This window comes from Mangifera indica, chromosome 6 (assembly GCF_011075055.1).
Source record: "Mangifera indica cultivar Alphonso chromosome 6, CATAS_Mindica_2.1, whole genome shotgun sequence".
Lineage (NCBI taxonomy): Eukaryota > Viridiplantae > Streptophyta > Magnoliopsida > Sapindales > Anacardiaceae > Mangifera > Mangifera indica.
The window spans coordinates 3,297,103-3,318,290 of record NC_058142.1 but is presented as its reverse complement, the minus strand read 5'-3'; the positions used below and the strand labels follow the sequence as shown (position 1 = coordinate 3,318,290).

The window sequence follows — 21,188 nt, the reverse complement described above, 5'->3', positions numbered from 1 at the left end:
TTTCTTAGGCTTTGGTGTTAAGATTTCTCTTTATTCAGATGCCTGAAATGGATGGAGGTTCATCTTTTTGAATGGATTCGTAGAACCATCTGGTTGAATTCAATTATCTTTGTTTGCTTTGTGATAAAACAAGTAGCTTGGTCTTCACCGAAACATAGCGTTGACGAAACAAAAAAATGCTTGGTACTGGCTCTTTTAGGCCACAAATAACAACATACCAATAGTCTTCAACAGGGAGTGCTGTCTTTTATAAAATGAAAACCCAATTATGTCCCATGGTGTAGCTAGGGTTATATTTGAGGCGAGCTGAGACAAATTCAAACTCGGTTTGATTTGAGAGGAGTTGAACTTGGACTTGTTAAGTTTTCCTCAAAATTGTTTCAGTTCAACTTGTTTGAAAGAAATCAAGTTCGAGATTGATTTGAGTTTGAATTGAATTAAACTTTGAATTTAATTTGGTATTATAGTTGAGTAAAAAATAATTAAATAATAATATTTTAATATATATTAATTAAAATAATATCGTTTTAATTGATTCATATCAAATTTTGTTGAATTGTGAGTTAGATTAATTGAACACTTTTTAAACTGGAATTTGAAGTTAAAAATATTTTCCATTCTCAAACTCAAGAATTTGAGTTTGTTTAAATCAAGTTTTCTCAAATTAAATTTATTTTTTAATTCAAACAAATTTAGTTCAAATCCTTTATGACAAGCAACACAATTCCAATCGTAAAAGAAGGAAGTTTGTGGCAGTGATTAATGATAGTAAAATCAGTCGGCTACAACTTATCAAATCATTTTCAGAGGTAAATTTTCAATCATGCAATACATTTTCTCACCAACACAATGTGAAATATTAAAATAAAAAATCCAGTCAAACAGCTCAACAATCAAGCTCGCTGTTTGCACCTCCCATTCAGCCAAGCCAAAATATCACTTCGAACAATCTCAACATTCTCATCTGGCTCACCAAACAGCAACGAATGCATCATCCCATCATAAATCTTAATCGTCTTGTCTTCACTCTTGGCCTCTTCATACAGAGCTCTGCTCACACTCGGATCAGTCACAACATCAGCACTTCCATGTAAAACAATGAACGGAGTACTCACATCACACAATCTTCCACTCAAATAATCAGTCACCCTCAGTAGCTCCAGCACAGTGCCCAATCTGGGTTTCCCTTTGTACCTCAATGGATTACTATTTGCTATAACTTTCTTCTTCTCCCCCTTAACAGACTTGTCCACAAGATCTTGGGTAGGCACAATCGCTAAAGTGGGTAAAAATTTTGCTAGAAATGTGAGGACTTGAGGAATTGGCCATCTGGGTTTTACTTTGTCAGAAATTTTACACATGGGAGCCACCAAAATTGCTCCATCAAAGCCCTTAGGATCAGCAAAATGGATTAAAAGACAAATAGCACCACCCATCGATTCTCCATATAAAAAACAAGGTAACCCATTAAAGGAAGGATTTTTTTTAACAGAGTTAAAGAATGATAAAGCATCTTGAACAACGAGATCAACATTTGGTACATAAGCTCTTATACCTTGAGATCTGCCGTGGCCTTCGATGTCAAGAGCAAAACAAGCGAAACCCTTCTGGGCAAGGAAGATTGCGGTGGCTTGAAAAGTCCAGCTTATGTCATTGCCGTATCCATGGACCATACAGAGTATGCCGCGTGGAGGGGCGTTGATGGGTAACCATGATCGGGTGAAGAGCAGCAAGCCTCTTGGTGAAGTGAAGTATGAGCTTGTTGATTTGATTCCTTGTTGATGGTAATATTCATCCTCCGGAGTGCTGCCCCAATAGTGGGGAAGTGCTTGAAGATCCTCCATTGATGGTGGACGAGCGAGAGAGAGAGAAAGAGAGAATTGGTTTTACGCGTCGGGTGGACTAGAGTTAAGTTTCGTGTGGACCGTGGTGTTGGGAGCCGACTTTTTAATATATAGAATATATATATATATATTACAATTAAATATTATTTTAATTTTTAATTTAAAATCACCTAATTATATAATAATATATATAAATATGTATATATTTATATACCAAAAAAACATATATATAATTTTATTGATATAAAAAACTATCATTCATTACTCTACATTAGGGGTGGATTCGAAGCGAGCTTATTCGGGCTCGAAACGAGCCCGGACCCGAGCTTGCCTTGAACGAGCCCGAGCCCGAATACGAGCCTGAATTTTAAGCAAAAACGAATACGAGCCCGAACACGAACATTGGTTAAGCGAGCCAAGCTCGACTCGCGAGCCGAACACTCAAATAAAAAAACATTTATTTCAAAGAAGAAACGACGCCGGTTTTCCTTGAAAATACGAGCCTAAAGCGAACCCGAACTCGAACACACGAACCCGAAGACTAAAATTATGAAACGAACCGAACACGAACATATGTTTAATGAGCTCGTGCGAGCCCGAGCCCGAGCTTGGGCTCACTGAAAACAAGCTGGGCCCTGTTCGGGCTCGGCTCGGCTCGTATCCAGCCCTACTCTACATATCTAAGTAATTCACCACATCTTTAATTTATGACTTATTTGCACTTTCATCTTAAAAGAAGGTTATTAAGACTTAGTTTAGTCGGTTTCGATGGAATGAAACCAAAGATAAAGAGAGAGAACCGACTAATGCATTAGTAGAAAGACAAAGTCAACCAACTAGATTTTAGTTGTTGAAGAAAAAAGAAAAAATTCTAATAAGAAAAGTAAACTTTCAAATTTTTCAGTAGAAAAAAATTATTAGTTTTTTAAATTAAAAGGAAAAATAAAATAAAATTTTAGTTTTTTTTAACTTTTTTGTTAGATAACTATATTAAAATATTTTAACAAAAAAAAATATTTAAGTTTTTAAAATTTTATGGGGTTGAAGTTGAGAATAAACCAAAACTTGGGTGGAAAAAATCTTTTGGCAAAAAATTTAAAAAAAGCTTTTTTTTTTAAAGCACTTTTACTAAGACTTGAGTCCCTTATAACTTTATTATATCTATAACAATTAATAATAGATAATAAATATAGATTTTTAATCATTAAATCGAGCTATGTTAAATATTATTTGTCTTACCCATAAATAATAAGTATAATTTTTTAAGATGATACATTTTTTTAGTATCTATAAAATTTTTTCTTATTTTTCTTTGTGTTTATTCAAGAAAAGCTACCATTTTCTATCAAATCAAGATTATATTATTAATGCAATTATTTTCTTACCAAAATTCGTATATTCTCTTCAAGATTGAGTCTATTTAGGATATGTTTTTATTGTATTAACAATAATTAATAATATAAAATAAAAGTAGGTTTTTGATCAGGGATAAAAATTCTTGGTGGCTTATTTCCTCATTTTCTTATCTCTCCAAAGTGGATATTAAAATTTATTAAATCTTATAAACAATTACAAATAAATAAATTGAAGGATGGCCATTATGTCACACTTTTGGTCTTTAATATTCATAATCGTTGGTTAATTTAGTTAGCACATGTTAAATATATACACGTGAGTGTGTGACATGTCAATAAAGACATGTGGTTAAAGACTTGTCTGTCTTCTTTGCTAATTTGTCTATCTAAGTAACCATGATTGGTTAATTGGAATAACGGCAGGACTGTCATATTTTTCTTTTAAACATGAGGGAATGTTAAAAGTATGTATTTATTTATTGAAATATTAAAGGTGTTGTGATAGCCTTAAAATGAATAATGGTAATTATGGTATTTGTCTATTTGAAAAGGCCAAAAGATTTATTTCCATTCGAAGATTAGTATTTTTTTCGAGTTTTTATCTGTTAATTTCAAAAAACTTAAACACCAATTAATCTGTTAATTTTTTTAGTTATTGTCAGGAATAAAATTATTATTTAGTAAAAATATATTATATTTTCTATCTAAGTTTAAAAATTTAATAATTTTTCTTTACCTTTTCACCCAAGGTTCGAAAAGTGACAAATTCTTTCTTAGGGTTTCAATCTCCTCTCTCCAACGAACAATGACTTCCTTGGTGTTGGCATTCTCCCTCTTGGTTGTCATTTTTCTCTACTCTAGCTATCTTTGTTAGAAATGAATACAACTCGTCTAAGAGACAAAGACAAATGATCTTCATCTTTGATGAAGACAATTTCATCTTCGTCAGAGATGAAGACACTTAAGGGAGGGCGAAATGATGACTGAGAGAGAGAACGCCAACGATCGAGAAGTTGTTGTTTGCCATAGAGGAGGAGATCGAAATCTTAAAATGAATTTGTCATTTTTCAAACCTTAGGTTGAAGAGATAGAAAAAAATTGTTAGATTTTTAGACTTAAAGAAAGAAATATGATAAAATTTTAATTTTTTTAAATATTTTTATTAAATGATAATTTTCCTTTTGATAATAATTAGAAAAATTAATAGATGAATAGATGGTCAAACTTTTTTAAATTAATAAGTGAAAACTTAAAAAAAACACTAATCTTTGAATAGAAATAAGCCCTTTGGACATATAAAAATAAATAATTAATTATGATTTAATTTTTATTACTTATACAATTTTTAATAATTTAAATTTTGAATTGAAAAATTATCAATTTAATTTACCAAAAACAAAATCAGTTAATGTTCCAACCTCCCAACAGCTGACGTGTCCATCAAAGTGTTTTACATCACTGAGTACAATTCAAGGAGACACTTTAGTTTTGCAGTACAACATTTGACACACGAAATGTCTACCTACGAAGCAAAAGATCCCTCACTCAAGAGAAGTAAAGATGTGTTGTGCTTTATCATCAGGTGGGCAATGTTGTAGTTTGTAGACTTTTCGTTTATCAATTACTATACTGTAGAAGTAATCAATATTGCCGAATGAATCACACACTGATTTATAATCTTTCACCGAAGTTTTTAAAACTAACATTATAACTGGATTTGTAGCTTTTCATTGATCAATTGCTATACTGTAAAAACGATTAATGTTATTAAACGAATTGTATGCACTGAGTCAAAATCTTTCACCACCGAAGTTTTTGAAATTAACATTGTAATTGGATCATTTGATTTCTTGTTATTGGAAACATCAGTAATTGATCATAGTTGGTGCATCACTCAAAGGACATTGTGTTTGACATTGAATTTTATGCGGAGTTTCACCAACAACATAATACATTTACTTGCCAAGTGTTTATGATAAGTAGTCATAGTTTGAGGGGAAAGGAACTTACAAAGAGTCTGCATTGGGGGTGCTTTATTGACCAACTCTCCAAACTCATTTGCCAATTTTACCCCCATATAACTTAGTTTTAACACTTGTAACAACCAAGGCCAAAATTAGGGTGTGCACAATTTTATTTTTAACTCGGCATGACTGTTTATGTCAGGAAGGCCCAATATCTCATGCATAGCCCACACAAATCTTGGGCCTAACAAAGCTGTAAAAGATGCCTCAATCAAGATCTTAGGCCCACTCGTGCAGCAATTAGGGTGTGTATCAATTGCTTGTATATTTAGATTGACACGTTAAATGATAATAAAATTATGAGTATATATTTTTAATATATAATCTAGATATATAGATAATATATTATTATATAATTAAATAATTTAAAATTAAAAATAAAATAATATTTAATTATATGATAATACATCATTTATATATTTAAATTATATATAAAAAAATATGTACATATAATAGTGCTAGGATTAAAAAGATAAGAAAAAGAGTTTCTCTCTCTATATATAACAAAGATTGAGAAAATAAAAAATAATAATTTTAAGGGTTATTTTATAAATAGATTGGTTTATTTACAATTACACATTTAGAATTTAAAAATTTCAGTAGCCTAGATCTATAGGTGGAATTTATTAAAATAAATTATTGAGGACAGTAGTATCATTCTTTATGTATCGTTCATATTATTTATTAAATAGATTTATTTTAGAAGATCTCAAAATTTTATATTATATATTAATTTCTTTCCCTATATCTTAATATAAACCACATTGTTATCTCTATTTTATTTGGCGTTTAATATAATCAATTTATAGATATTTTTTCAGTTGATATTCTTCATAAAATTAATGTCTTTGATGGTCATTTTATTTCATGTTTATTGACATCTTTATGTTTTTGCTTTTTATATCTTATTAATGTCTTTAAAAGTATTTATATTTGATCTTCAGCCTTCTATATGAAGTGCTGAAGCAATTTCCATTTAGAACAGTCATCACATTTGTTCATGGCACTAGTATGTATCGTTCAAGTAAGCTGGAGCATTTGATAACTTACACATAATCACAAAAGCCGAAAGAATATTGTATTACATATATGCAAACTTTCTAGGAGAACGGAATCTACTGCATATTTATGCCTGCGAATTAGTGATTTAGATGAGGCAATATTTTAGTTTTCAATGAGAAGTTGTGAGGAAAAAGATGAAAAAAGATAGGTAGCTAAAGACGAGCAGCTCTACTTTTGGCCTGAAAATGTAAGTTAATATTTGATGCAGAACGTGGAGTAAAAGATCCACGTATGGATTTCTTTAGTAGGCAATAAAGTGAGAATAGTTTTTCATTTTTCGTCGTGACAGAGAAGCGGCAAAAGATAAAACATGTTGAACAACTGAAAAGGAAAAAACCAAAAAAAGGGCACTCAGGATAAAGGGCTCCTTGCTGAGTCTGCTTATCGGAGAAAAGTTTATAATTAGGCAGTTAATAATTTCTCCCTTTAGCAGAAAGGAGAAAGAAACATCATTTTATAAAGCGGCTCAAATTTTATTATTGACAAACCTTTAGGCTTTAGCTTGCTTGACTGGATAATTGAGAGGGGAAGATTTTTCGCCATGACTTATTTGTATGAGTGTGAAATTATGATTTGTTATTGACCCATATTTCACTTTTGCTAGTGGCCACAGAAGAACCTTAAAGAAAACAGAAGGAACATAATTAGGCCAGGATAAATGCTTCTGAGAAAGAGATTCTTCTGGATATTAGACTAACATAATAATATATGATCATACATATGTAACCATAGATTAGAAATGTCTTTCCTATGTAACATTTCTTGATTTCTAAAATTTATGCATTATATATTATTATTTATCTTGATGGACCTTTAAATTTCCATTTAGTGGCACACAGCCAATTCTTCTACGGCGAATTTAGTTGTCTTTGCATCAAAGGCTCCTACCAGTTGCCTTTCTTGGTGAAGTTCGTAGCTAACTCATTCTGAAGATGATAAATGATATATAATTCTTGCATTCACCAAAACGAAAAGGAACTTTGAAAATTTGGTGCTCTTTATGTCAATTTAATGGTCATAGGTTCAATCAGTAGGTGCAAGATTTTCAAAAGATAAACATAAGCAAAGATCAATCAAGGTGATGAGATGAGGCTTATCAGAATCTGGTTTCTGGTCAACGTGGAATTTATTCAGTCTGTTACAGATGCTAATGTGTCTTTTCATGCCTCCGAGTGCCCAGAAAACTTCCACTGAAAAATATATAAACGCCAATGTCACTGATTTCTTTCGGCTCTTGTAAATGTCTTTTTGTCTCTAGAAAGTAATTTGAGTTGCAATAAAAAGGACCGCAAAGGTAATACAGTAATCGTTCAAATCTATTTCAACGATATTTTAAGATTAATCACTTGATTTATTTATTATTATGATTAAAAAATTATTCAATAAATATAAAATTTTATTTGTTTAATATGATTGAATTTGTGATGATTAGACTCAATAAGGTTGTCATGTTGAAAACAAAAAGAAGTGCCTTCTTAGCAAATTATGGATGGTAGAATAATTGGATATAAATGGCTGAAGCACTTATCATTATATTAATATAGATTCACCATAATCGTTATATGTTCGAGCAAGAGGGTTTTATATTATTTGACGAATGATTAATGTAAGCTATCATTAGTGTTAGGATAAATGTATCTGGATAGGAATTCGTTCCAGCAACTCTAATGAACAGGTCAGGTTTTGAATGTCAGTGTCAATAATCATGCCTTTTTTTCTTCCTTTCTTCAATGGAATTAATAGCTTCCAATAAGATAAGTTTTTTCTACACCAAGGAAATTTTTTGTAAAAAGAATATTGGTCTAGTCGTTGCTTTTTGAATCTTCAATTCCAAATATGTAAAGTATAAGTAGATAACAATTTGATTAATTAAGAGTAAATTATCACTTCCTGCCTAAGGTTTAAGGAACCACAGGTGCCACCCTTTTAGTTTTCAAACTGCAAATTTTTTATATAATCTAATTCTTTTGATGGAAATACACCGTGATACTGATACAGTGTTACATAAGTAAATTAATATATAACTCTAAACTATTTTACCATTTTAAAATTATCATATCACCACTGCAAAAGTCTTTAACAATCTAATCGAATTTTATTTGAATTGCACTTATCTATATGTGATTTTCCCTGATTGCACTAACTAAAGTATAATCTTATTAGATTTGGCCAAATTACAAATTTTCAAAAGCAAATAAAGTCAAAACTAACACAATTTAAGTCAAATTACACTTGAAAATATGTTATTTAACGACTAAGATCATAGAGAAGGTATAATCTTGAAATCTTTATCTAATGCAATTCTTGCTACATATCATCTTTCCAAGTGTGATTTAGCTTGAATTAGACCCAAAAAGTGTGATCATAACTACCATAAACAATGCCTATGTTTATAGTGGTATTACTAGTCCGAGTATAGTATAAAAGTATTTCAATATAATATATGTAGTTGTAGTGTGTACTATAGTTGTATTCCTTCCTACTCCTCTCATTTCTCTCTTTTTTATGTTTATTTATATACAAGATTCTTTGAAGGAAAACTTACATTCACAAATCTCTTGGATTGTTTGCTTTAATCGGAAGTTTGCAATTTAATAATTCAAAGGGTGGAATTATATTTCCCCAAACCTTGGGTGGGAAATGGAATTTACTCTTTGATTAATTATCCTCCAAATCCCAACTGTGGTATTTTGGATTCCTTAGTTGCACTTACATGACAATATTTTGCGTCATTCGTTAGACTTGGAATATTGCTGTTTCTCAGGTGTTAAATCATGTATTGGGTACTTTGACCATGTGTTTTGCATAGTTGGAATACATTCCAAATTTTGGTGGCATATATATGCTTTTGAACATAGACCACTCTAGAAAAATTCCATGGAAATTTAATTATTTTCAAATACCCAGATTTATCAGTACGAATGACCTTAAATAACAGGGACATTTTATAATAACGATTTGTCATATTCTCTTTCTAAGGCCAATCCATCCAGAATATATTTTAATTCCAGTGGCATCTCCCATCATCATCGCTATTTGAACTTTTACTTAGATTAATGAATTATAATGTTTCTTTAAGAGTAGTTTAAATGATAAAATTAAGGATTTCAAATAACACAAGAGTAAGAGTTTAAATTTTTTTTAACTATATTTTAAAATTAAACTCTTAAGCCAATACCCTACATGGAGATGCTATCTTAATATCAATGATCCTTTCATTGACTTGATCCCTTCTTACCAATTAAAGTACAAAAACGAACAAAAAGTTACACAGTCAAGCTTATTTGATGCTCGATTTGTCACATAAGCTAACGTGTCTCCTCTCAGATCAGATGAATTGCGCAACAACCAAAATGGAGCACCAAAGTCAGAAATCAAACATGGCCTCGTAGTGTTACACAGTAATTTTAAGTATTGAGCCATATCATAACAAAGATTAGTATAGATATAGGTGGAAATCTATTGGCCAATAGAAAGAACTAGATGTGGTGGCAGTCTCCCAGTTGGGGGCAATTTTATTAAAGTAAACAAAAAAGTTTTTTTTTTTAAATCAAGATATGGAATATGTTCTGGTCATGCATTGAGAAGAATATTTTGGCTTAAAGGTGTACGTAAAATAACCCAACTAGAAATAAATAATATACCGAATGATGATGAACAGACGAATTCCATTTCATTATATATCTAACTATTAAAGTTGGAATCCAAGTCATTGTTCAACAAGCATTACCAAGTTGGTTGGTTTTGTTTCTTTTTAGCATTTGACAACCTTTTCTGGAGGTAATCAAATTGTCACTACCCACAAGGTTCGCCACAAAACTCCATCTTTCTACTTTGTGATGATGAAGATTCCTAAAAACAGTTCCTCATTGTATTTTTTAGAGAAGCCACCATTTTCAAATATAGTGATTTACATTTCACCTCTTAAACCATTCAAAACCTAATTCATTGATTAAAAAAAAACTTGACACGTGTAATATTATAAAGTTAAAATTTTATATTATTTATAATTATTTTATTTTTAAATTATTATATTATTTTAAATTAAAAAATTAAAAAAATTATAGATATTTGATTTATATCAATACTTTCTTCTTTCTTTCTTTTTTTTCCACCTTTATTCTTTTCTTTTATGAAATGGTTTGATTGCCCCCACCAATGCTACTATACCCATCTTCTTATCTCAATAAACTATGCCACACTTTCAACCTCGCAACCTATTCTCTTAAAAACTTTATTTATCCTCTACATTCTTAGTCCAGTATTGTATCTTCTTTGGTGTTAGAATGTTGATGAAAAAGTCTCTAATTAAGCCGACCACTCAACAAAATCTTCAAGTTAACAAGTTAATCTCACACAGTCTACGATAAATTGATTGCTACAAAGAGATTAGATATGAACAAAGACATAGCAAAAGAGTTTAAATTAATAATAAATTAAGGTTTCTATAGAATTATAAGTACTGAATTACTAATTTTTAAATTTATAAGATGATTAAATATAATATTTAAAAATTAAGATAAAATAGTAAAAAAGTTATTCATTTTCATTTTTTCAAATGTTAATTTTTTCCAAACGTAATTAAGTTTTGACTGGAAAAATTAAAAAGTGTTTTTGGGCCACACCATAGGCTTCGAATTTGTACCGGCAACTAATATTGCCCTTCCACTTTGTCACTTTATCTATGGACATTGACAATTGACTGCGACATTCTGGTCAAATTATTGCCACGTGCTGCACCTTGTTCAAATTTTCTTCTTATAATCATGGAAATATTTATGTGGGATTTTCAACGGTGGACTTTGTAACAGTAGATTAGATAACTCTTTAAATACAATGATGTAATGATCTCTAGTCCATGATAGAAATGATCGAAAACAGAATGAAAATGTTGAAGATGTCACAGGGAATTGATCCATTTTAGCATGAAACCCTAGAAATAGAGAGAGAAAGAAAACTGAAATATCGCTTTTGATTTTATTGAATCCGATATAAAATGAATTACACATTTTTCTTCTGAATTTATACCAAAACCATTTTTCTGATTTAGCAATCCACATGAAAATCAACCAAAATTATGGATAATTTCTTGAAAAAAATACAAAACCAAGAATTTTAGTAGTTAAATCTTCTTCAATATACAAATGATATTATTTTATCTCATATTAACAAAAATCGGAACTCCTATGTTAATTCCTTGTATAACTACTTTTTTATTTTTAACATCTTCCTTTAAATCAAAATGACTAAAAAAATAATATAGTTTGTAAAGAGAATGATGAAGATTAACTTAAAGAACATCAATTCTTATCACAACCACTATCGCAATTTATTCATGGTAGATTATTTTCAATACTAATACTTATCATATCACTAAATCTGTTGTCACATGATCATTTTCATAAAAATAGAACTCCTCTTTACTTGTATATCCTCTCTGAAGTTCATCAACACATTTAGTAAAAATATAATATCAAAATTACACCCTTACAACAACTTCACTCCAACATTATTTTTTCACTTCTACATCATTAGCATCCTCCTAGGAGTTTATCAACACATTCAACATAAATTACACAACAACAATATCTTCACAACAGGAAGTATTTTTTAATTTTTATAATTAGCATTTGAAAACAGCCATCAAATTCAAAAGAATTTACCATCACCAATCTCTCTAATTGAGCACATGTTGACCATATACAGGAATTTTTATTTTTTACTTTTTGTCTTTTTAGATCTACGTGCAATGGTAATTTACAAATTTAGTAAGCCATTTAAACATGATTTTAATTTCTTAAATGCCAAGAATGTTTTGGGTCATTTTCCCTTATTGATTTACCTTTTTTTGTTTTTTTGTTAATTTTAACAACCTATGGGTAAAGTGAACTTTGTACACTTATTAATTAAAATATGAAATGAAATTTTTTCAAGAACTATAACGATTAATAGATTTGTGTATTTATTCTTTGTTAGAAATTTGTTTATACTTGAAAATTTTGAGAAGTTTGGCCAATAAATCGTATATTTGCTTTTTGAGGATAAATTGAGGTGATGATATGATGCTTTCCCATCCTTTTCAAAATTCTCACTTGCTGACATAAATTCAAAAAGCCACATGCAAAATATTTAGCGAATATATTAGGAAGGCCAAAGGACTATGTCCCACCCAAGGTTTGTTGCATTCCTAAGTTTATCTCTTTTAACTTTGATAATATAAAATACTCATTTATGAACAGTTAAAATTAATGGTAATAAGGATAAAATTATTATTTTCTCTATAATATTAAAAATAAACTAAAACATAATTTTTTTTTGCTCCCTTAAATTTTAAAAACTAAAAGTTTTCTCCACCTTAAGTTTTAAAAAATAACAGTTTTATTTTAGGATTTTGTTTTGAAATCTCCGACGTCATCTTCGGTTCCATTGCTGACGGTCTTTCCCTCCGACAGTCTCTCTCCTCCCATTTAGATGTCTGATCGACGTCGAAGAAGTAATGGACTTCGTCTTCCTTGACAAAGTTCTTTGTCTTTCACTACTTCTCTAACGTTGATTAGTCATTCAAATGGGAGGAGATAGACTAACGGGGGGAGAAGATGCTTCGAGAGAAAGAGACTATTAACAATGGAGTCGAAGATGACATCAAAAATTTCAAAACGAAATCTTAAGATGAAACCGTTATTTTTTAAAACTTAAATTGAAAAAAATTTTTAGTTTTTAAAGTTTAGAGGGTAAAAAATGATAAAATTTTAAAAGTTATGATTTTATTAATTTTAATTATTTGTGAGTGAATATTTGACATTATCAAAATTAGAAGGGGGAAATTTGAAAAAGCAGCCTCCCTAGGGAGGGAAATAGTCCTTTGGCCTATCAGGAAATTAAACTTTATTGCATGACTGACAAAGCGGAATCCCAAGGAAGAAACATAATAACATGGTCAAATCAAATCAGATTCTCCTAATTAATTTTACCGTCTTTTTGATTCTGCGCCTCATATATATTTGATTTATTTTTGTTTAAATTAAATCCCTTCCTTTTGTTGGTTCAATTCGTATCTATTTCGTTAATTTTTTTTTGGTTGTCTTCTTATCTGTCTCGTCATTAGTAATAAAGAAATTTTTAAAATTGCCAACAGGATTGAAACCAGGTGCCACCCTGGACCTTTCGTCCATATCTCACTAGTATCATAATTTTATCTGTTTTTTGGGTAAGTTAATTAATTTTTTCCCCAATGAGTATAAATGCACAAGTGAGGTTCCTTGCATTTCGTCCTGCACTGTAAAGAAAATTAAGGCTGTATCCAGCTAACTTTGGTTTCTTGCTTCAGTATGGATTTTGTATTCAAGGCAACACTTTATCTTTCTTTGCTAGTCAACTTCCTAGTATCCGCCGCGGCTGAGCCTCCAGTTCTCGGTAGACGTTGGCCAGGGGCTAGTGGCAAGCCATTAATGGACTTACTGGAAAATGGGGACCCTGATCTTGTGACTGACTTGCCTGGTCAGCCCAATGTGACCTTCCGCCACTATGCTGGCTATGTCACTGTGAATGAAACGAACGGAAGAGCTCTCTTTTACTGGTTCTATGAGGCCACCACGCGGCCTGAAGAAAAGCCATTGGTGCTGTGGCTTAATGGAGGTATAAAGCTTAGTCTGAATTATGATTGTTTTCTTATAAATTTCTTTTGGGGTTGATCGGAAAAAAGAAATCGATGGGTATCGGGCGAGCTTTTGCCGGAATTATGTGGCTGGATTGAATAAATATTGATTTAACATGTTGTAGGGTTTTCTAAAACAAGCATCCTTCCACTATTTTTTATTCCATTTTGTTCCGATCGAACCAATAGGGAAGAAAGAAGACCAACCTCACTATTGATTTAACTTTTGGCTCTTCCCTTGACCGACCCTACCATTCTTTATGGGCAGACTTTCGCTAATAAAAAAATAAACAATGATGCCCTTTAAGGAGGTATATGATTATCACTTTTCCTTATCTCTTAATCAGTCAGTTATTTTAATCATTTCCAACGCATCCAATTAAATCTCATTCAATTGCTCATAGTGATTGTTAATTTCTTATATTCCATTATGTTCTCTTGTAAGGTGACAAAGTTATTTATGTTTCAGGTCCCGGGTGTTCTTCTGTGGGATATGGAGCAACACAGGAGATTGGTCCCTTTTTAGTGGACACAAATGGCAGTGGACTTAAATTTAATCCTTTTTCATGGAATAAAGGTCTCTGAGCTGGCTCTTCATATATATTTTGAGATTTTCACTATTATTAGTGTTAGATTGTGTTAATAATTCCTAATGTCTATGATGTTGCAGAAGCCAATATGTTATTCTTGGAGTCACCCATTGGAGTTGGCTTTTCTTACTCCAATACAAGCAGTGACTTTGTAAATCTGGGAGATGATTTTACAGGTGAGTTATGAGCAGACTATGTATGAAAACTTCAGTCCATTTTCAGATGAGATCAACTAGAATTTTGAATCTACTGTTTTGTAATTGTTTTAGCAAATGATGCTTATACGTTTCTGCACAAGTGGTTCCTCAAGTTTCCAACATACAGAAATAGAACCTTTTACATTGCTGGTGAGAGCTACGCAGGTATATGCTCAACCTTGAAGACGTGTTGTTTTCAATAATATTGTTTACTGAATCGCCATCCATTCTTGTCGCAGGAAAATATGTTCCAGTGTTAGCTGAGCTTATCATTGACAAGAACAATAATCCTTCCCTTTATATTGATCTCAAGGGCTTTTTGGTATGTTGGCAAAAAAAAAAAAAATCTAAAAACACAGTTACAATAAATTTAAATAATAATAAAATTATGTGTAAATATTTTTTAATATATAAATAGATATATAAATTATATGTTATCATTTGATTGAATAAATTTAAATTAATAATATAATAATAATATTATATATTATTTATATATTTATTATATATTTAAAAGTGTATATACCTAATATTGTTGTTTTATAATTAAGTTAAAACAGTGCTATTTTACCGTGTGGATATACAGTTGGGAAATCCTGAAACATCTACTTCCGATGACTGGAGAGGTCTGGTGGATTATGCGTGGAGCCATGCGGTGGTTTCAGATGAAACTCACCGAATAATCAATAGAAGCTGTGATTTTAACAGCGATAATCCATGGAGCAGCGATGATTGTAGTGTTGCGGTGGCTGAAGTATTCAAACAGTACAAGGAGATTGATATCTACAGCCTCTACACCTCAGTTTGCTTGAGCAATACGACAGATTCAGCTGACAGATTTTATGAACTAATGATGTCTCGAACTTCTAACATGGTAAGTAAATCTCCATATTAATTCTCCAAATTTAGTCGCCTTTTGATAAATCACTTAGTCTTTGTTGTGATTTCTGCAGATGCCTAGGATATTAGGAGGCTACGATCCATGTCTGGATAATTATGCAAAAGCTTTCTACAACAGACCGGATGTTCAAAAGGCTCTACATGTTAGTGATGGTCAGCTGCTGAGGAACTGGAGCATCTGCAAGTAATTATGGTTTATTCCACCATGTATTCAATTCCAATAAAACCATTTGCATGAATATTATATATAAATAATGGCATGTTACAATATAATTGGTTATTATTTATCTCTAATTTATACACAAAGTATTATTTGTGCATAAACTACTATTCATTCAGTTATGCTAACTGAGTTTTTTATTATATACTTATGGATGCAGTTATACCTTATTTAATGTGTGGAAATATTCGTTTCCAACTGTTCTTCCTATATACACAAAGCTTATCAAAGCGGGACTTAAAATATGGATTTACAGGTAAACATTCCCATCTTCACATTCCTGTGATAAAATATAATACAAAGCTATTGACATAATTGCTCTGTTTTTGTTGGTTCAGTGGCGACACAGATGGAAGAGTTCCAGTACTCTCAACAAGATACTGCTTGAAATCTTTGGGATTGCCCATAATTAAATCCTGGAGGCCATGGTATCACCAGAAGCAGGTTTGATACCCTAAATTAAGGACATTTATATATCAACATGTAAGAATTCATTTATACAAACAAACATAAAATCATAAAAATCCTAATTCCACAAAATCTATGTATAGGATATAAAATATTAAATTAAAACTTTAAGATTATAAAAATATCTTAAACACCATGTAATGTATATTTATAGTTTAACGATCTCATTAAACTATAAGACCTATATTAATATTGTTTACTCAAATGATAGTCTTCGGTATTAGATTTATTTATAAACTATTTATAAATTATAATTGGACTATGCAATGATTAAATCAAAATTATAATTAATGTTTCAACACAACCAATAAAAACATAATTTTTAGTTTCATTTATGTAAGTGGATTTTTGCAGGTAAGCGGGTGGCATCAAGAATATGCTGGGCTTACATTTGCAACATTTAGAGGGGCTGGCCATGCGGTGCCAATCTTCAAACCAAGTGAATCGCTCGCACTCTTCTCATCCTTCTTACTTGGGCAATCTCTAGCTTCTGTAAGAGAATAATAAATTAAACCAACCGCTTTAAACTCCAAAGGTTCTGTTGTAGAATACAGAAAAAGATTGAAAATAACAAGAGCTGAAAAATAAATTGTTCTTCTTTCCTCCTTCCTTAATTGTGCTATCTGTGTGGTTACACAATCGATAATGCAACATTTAGAGGGGCTGGCCATGCGGTGCCAATCTTCAAACCAAGTGAATCGCTCGCACTCTTCTCATCCTTCTTACTTGGGCAATCTCTAGCTTCTGTAAGAGAATAATAAATTAAACCAACCGCTTTAAACTCCAAAGGTTCTGTTGTAGAATACAGAAAAAGATTGAAAATAACAAGAGCTGAAAAATAAATTGTTCTTCTTTCCTCCTTCCTTAATTGTGCTATCTGTGTGGTTACACAATCGATAATGTGTGTGACTGTCTAAAAGTTGTTAGTCCAAGAATCCGTACATGAGTTTTTTATATACACTCTTCCTGTTAGCATAATAACATGAATCATAACTTGATTTCAGTCATCAGTCAGCATAATTTCAACAATTAATCATAACTTGATTTTAGCTATCAATCAACATAATTTCAACAAGTAGTCATAACTTGATTTTAATAATCAATCAATGCATGATTTTAGCAAACAATACACATTCATACTTTATAGATATTTTTCATTCTTATATAAATACCTTTTTGTATAAACTCTTTTAACTTCAAATGAAAAATAAAGCAATATTTTTCCATTACTAACACTTCCCATCAAAGAATATAACTATAGGGGAAAATGGAGAAGTGGAAACAAACCATTTCTTTTGCTTAAGTATCTGTCTAAAGCAGTTATATGAAGATGAAAAATTGACACCGAATTGACTTTTTGTGAACAGTTACATGATAGTGGATATAAGACCATACATTATTCTGTTGGCCAAATATGTTCTTAATATATACAAATTAAGTAAATCAAACTATCCAAATTTCTATACATCACATGATCAAATATGCTTAAAAACCTAAGAAATAAAAAACCCAGGAGACGATCTTGCTAAAAAGACAGTTGATTATTTGGTAAATCCATTATTATACAAAATATACATAGTGAATCCTGCATCTCAGACTCGGAGACTGAAAATTCATAAAAGAAATTAAATAAAAACCAATGCTTCCATAAATTCGATCGCGGTTTACAATTATAGCTTCCATACCTGTTTATTTGGGATTATCTCCCGAATTAAAGAAAAAAGAAGAATCAAAGAAGCGAAAAATAACAGAGCAATGTTGCATCAGACTATTTGTCTTCTTGTCGTTTGGTCTAAATTTTAGTGGTACAACTATAATTTTACATCCATTTCTTGAAGTTAGCCGGGGAACCTGCTATGCAGCAAGGCTTCCCCAGCTTTTGAAGAACCACCGATTGAATCGACAAGATTTCAACGTTATTTTGTACTCCTTTGATGTAGAACCAGAACGAAGAGGAAAAGGACCGTGAAGAGCACACTTCAATGGCTTTGGGGTTTCAGCTTGGATAGGAACATTAATAGCCTCTTGAATGTCATGAAATAGTGCCGTATCGGAATTATATCGATTTGGAAAAGTGATAAAACATATTAAACACCTTCAAATACGATAAATGGATATTCTAGGTCACCTTTGGCAGGTCACTGTGACCATCCATTAGAGCTTGTTCGAACATCTGTATCTCCATTTTTGATATGATATCTCTTACATAAGCAATTGAATCTTCAATATCTACCTCCGGATTTTCTTTTGCATAAAGTAAAACAAAATTTGTCTTTCCATATTTTTGTTCCTTCTGCAATTGCAAAGCATAGGGAAATATAAGAAAAATATGTCTTATTCTAATGATAACTTTGCCTTTTTATTAAAAATATAGAATGTATTACTAACGCTTCTTTTTTGAAATAAAAAAATGGGCCAAAGGATTATTTTCTATCCAAGTTTTGATGCGATTTTAAAGTTATATTTATAAGGTTTAAAAAATTTGAAGTCTCACCCATGGATTAATTGGAGTTAAAAATTTTTGTTAGAGGTAGGGATAAAATTGTCACTTCACTAATAATATTAAAAAATATATAAAATTCATTACATTTCCCCTATAAGTTTTAAAAACTAATAATTCACCCATACTTAAATTTTCTAACTTTAAAAAGTTACATTCTCCCCCCTCCCCAAACCTTAGGATTTTTTCCTTTACTTTTTCAGTGCCAATGACCTCCTCTCTCCAACTTAAATTTGTGGCCGATGCAAAAGAAAAGATCTAGAGTAGATCTTTTTGTCAGAGGTGAAGAAATCTGATGATAAAGAGATCTCCAAATCTCTTCGTCTCGTCGTCTAAGAGAAAATAAGAAACACCTATAGCTAATGCAATAACACGTGCTCCATTTCCAACGCGTAGGTTAACCTCTCTTTTGGTGAGCAATCTACTTTGTCATAGTCCTTGCTTATCAGAACAAAAATGAGAACCATATTCTGTGTCTACAACCTAAAATAAACAATGAGCATAGTTTATCTTAATGAAATCATACCTGAAGTAGAGACTTTGACTATCTTTTTCTTATTCTTTAGAAAGATCTTGCAATGTCTCCTTTAGTGACCTAACTTGCTACAATAGAAGCAGACAACTTTTTCTTTTTCCACACCATTTGTAGGTTAAGTGGCAGTATCCTGTTGCTTCTTTGCTTTGGGCTCTGGCTTAGCCTTGGCCTTGCTTTGCCCTTAGCCTTGACTTTTGATACTTGGTTTTCAACCACATGTATATTAGTCAAAGCTATCTTTCATATCTTTCGTTCAATCTGCTTGAACATATATAAGAACTCCTTAAAGGTTTTCTCCTTTTCGTTTTGGTTACAATTCATAATGAAATTAACCTACGATTTAGGGAGAGATTTCAGCACCAAGTTAATGGCAAACTCATTGTCCATGATAAAGCTTAAGCTTGCCAACTACTCAATGTAGCCAATCATCTTGACCACATGAGGGTCAACTTGTCCTCCGTCAAAGAGTTTATAATGAAACAACACCCTTGACACCTTATATCGTTCTGCCCTCACACAAGTGATATATAACTCTCGAATGTGTATAAATATGAATTAAGCATCCATTTCTTCTTATTGTTTCTGAAGGTTAGGTGACATGGAAGTTAACATGAGACACTGAACTTCCACAGTCATCAAGATACTTATAAAAGTTATTTTTTCCTCCTGGGTGGCATCGACACTACGCTTAGGGGCCAACAAGCCCTCAAGAATATGCAACCTCTTCTCTTGAAACAAAATAATTTGAAGATTTTTGTACCAATTAGTGAAGTTGCTTCCAGTGAGTTTATTTTCTTTTTTGAGAATTGATCGATACGTTGGATTTGACATGATGATTTTGTGTTCTCTTGGATAGTGTGGTCGACATCTGTGCAATGCCATTTGATTGATCTATGCATCTGTTGATGCATATATTGTCATAGATCTATGCCTAAAAATCTGATCAAAATTGCACAAATTTGTGCTAAAAAATTTGGCTATTTTGATCGAATTTTTGTGGTTTCTGCATCGAAAAACCACCAAAGAGGGGGTAGATATTGTCGAAAGAGGGAATAAAGTTTTTAAGGTGTAAGTGCAATGTTTCAAAGTTTGGAAGGGGTGGTTGTTCATTATAAAATATAAAACCATAAAATCTATATATGATAGGGGCGAAAAATTAATTTTTTAAAATTAAGCTAGAGAAAAATAGTTAGTTTTTTAAACTAAGGAAAAAATAAATAATCTTTTCTTTGTTTAAATAAAAATTTTAAATGAAGATTTTATACCTGATTATGATAGTCAAAACTAATGGATATGTAGGGTTTAGACTTTTGAAAATTAACAGGAATTATTGGATTTTCATAAAACCTAGGATGTGAATAAGTCGTTTGGCCGACTAAAAACAAGCAAAAGGGCAATTGAAGACAAATTGCGGACTGTGAGTGATTTCAATTTCACATTTCATGAATATGACTGATAAGACTATTCAATACCATGTGATTTGGTAAACAGCAATTTAGATATTATTGAATCACAAATGACAATAAAATTGAATGAATATATTTTTAATATATAATTTAAATTATATAAATGATATATTATTATATGTTCAGATATTTTTAAATTAAAAATAAAATAATAATTAATTATATAATAATATATTATTTATGTATTCAAATTATATATAAAAAATATATATCTATAATATTATTTTATTAATAATATGTTATTATATTATTGAATAAATATTTAATTATATGAGCAATAATATATAAATTAATATTCATGATTAGAAATCATATTTTACTGTTTCAACAACTGAAATTAAACAATGAAATATAAATTTTAATAAATGAACAA

The 21,188-nt window shown here is 31.0% G+C and overlaps 2 protein-coding genes across 3 annotated transcripts; one reads left to right on the top strand and one right to left on the bottom strand.

Annotated features, from left to right (window-relative positions):
- Positions 1-733: 733 nt before the first annotated feature.
- On the bottom strand, positions 734-1,937 carry LOC123218158 (caffeoylshikimate esterase). Its single transcript, XM_044639414.1, has one exon. It carries the CDS (start codon positions 1,842-1,844, stop codon positions 894-896), a length of 951 nt encoding a protein of 316 aa, XP_044495349.1. The 5' UTR covers positions 1,845-1,937; the 3' UTR covers positions 734-893.
- An 11,605-nt stretch (positions 1,938-13,542) lies between these two features.
- On the top strand, positions 13,543-17,175 carry LOC123218156 (serine carboxypeptidase-like 31). 2 transcript variants are annotated; one of them, XM_044639407.1, is made up of 11 exons: positions 13,543-13,920; positions 14,409-14,516; positions 14,610-14,705; positions 14,799-14,891; positions 14,966-15,048; positions 15,313-15,600; positions 15,680-15,810; positions 16,007-16,102; positions 16,185-16,290; positions 16,669-16,712; positions 16,967-17,175. In XM_044639407.1, the coding sequence occupies exons 1-11, from the start codon at positions 13,614-13,616 to the stop codon at positions 17,070-17,072; spliced, it is 1,458 nt and encodes a 485-aa protein (XP_044495342.1). In that variant the 5' UTR covers positions 13,543-13,613; the 3' UTR covers positions 17,073-17,175. The 2 variants fall into 2 exon arrangements, with proteins under 2 accessions (XP_044495342.1, XP_044495341.1); XM_044639406.1 differs by lacking the exon at positions 16,967-17,175 and having other exon boundaries at positions 16,669-16,921.
- The last annotated feature ends 4,013 nt before the right edge of the window (positions 17,176-21,188 follow it).

Coding starts and splice junctions, on each gene's coding strand:
- LOC123218158 (XM_044639414.1), bottom strand. CDS start 1,844: ATGGAGGATCTTCAAGCACTTCCCCACTATTGGGGCAGCACTCCGGAG.
- LOC123218156 (XM_044639407.1), top strand. CDS start 13,614: ATGGATTTTGTATTCAAGGCAACACTTTATCTTTCTTTGCTAGTCAAC. Junction 15,601..15,679: donor TGTCTCGAACTTCTAACATG/GTAAGTAAATCT, acceptor TGATTTCTGCAG/ATGCCTAGGATATTAGGAGG. Junction 16,103..16,184: donor CTTAAAATATGGATTTACAG/GTAAACATTCCC, acceptor TTGTTGGTTCAG/TGGCGACACAGATGGAAGAG.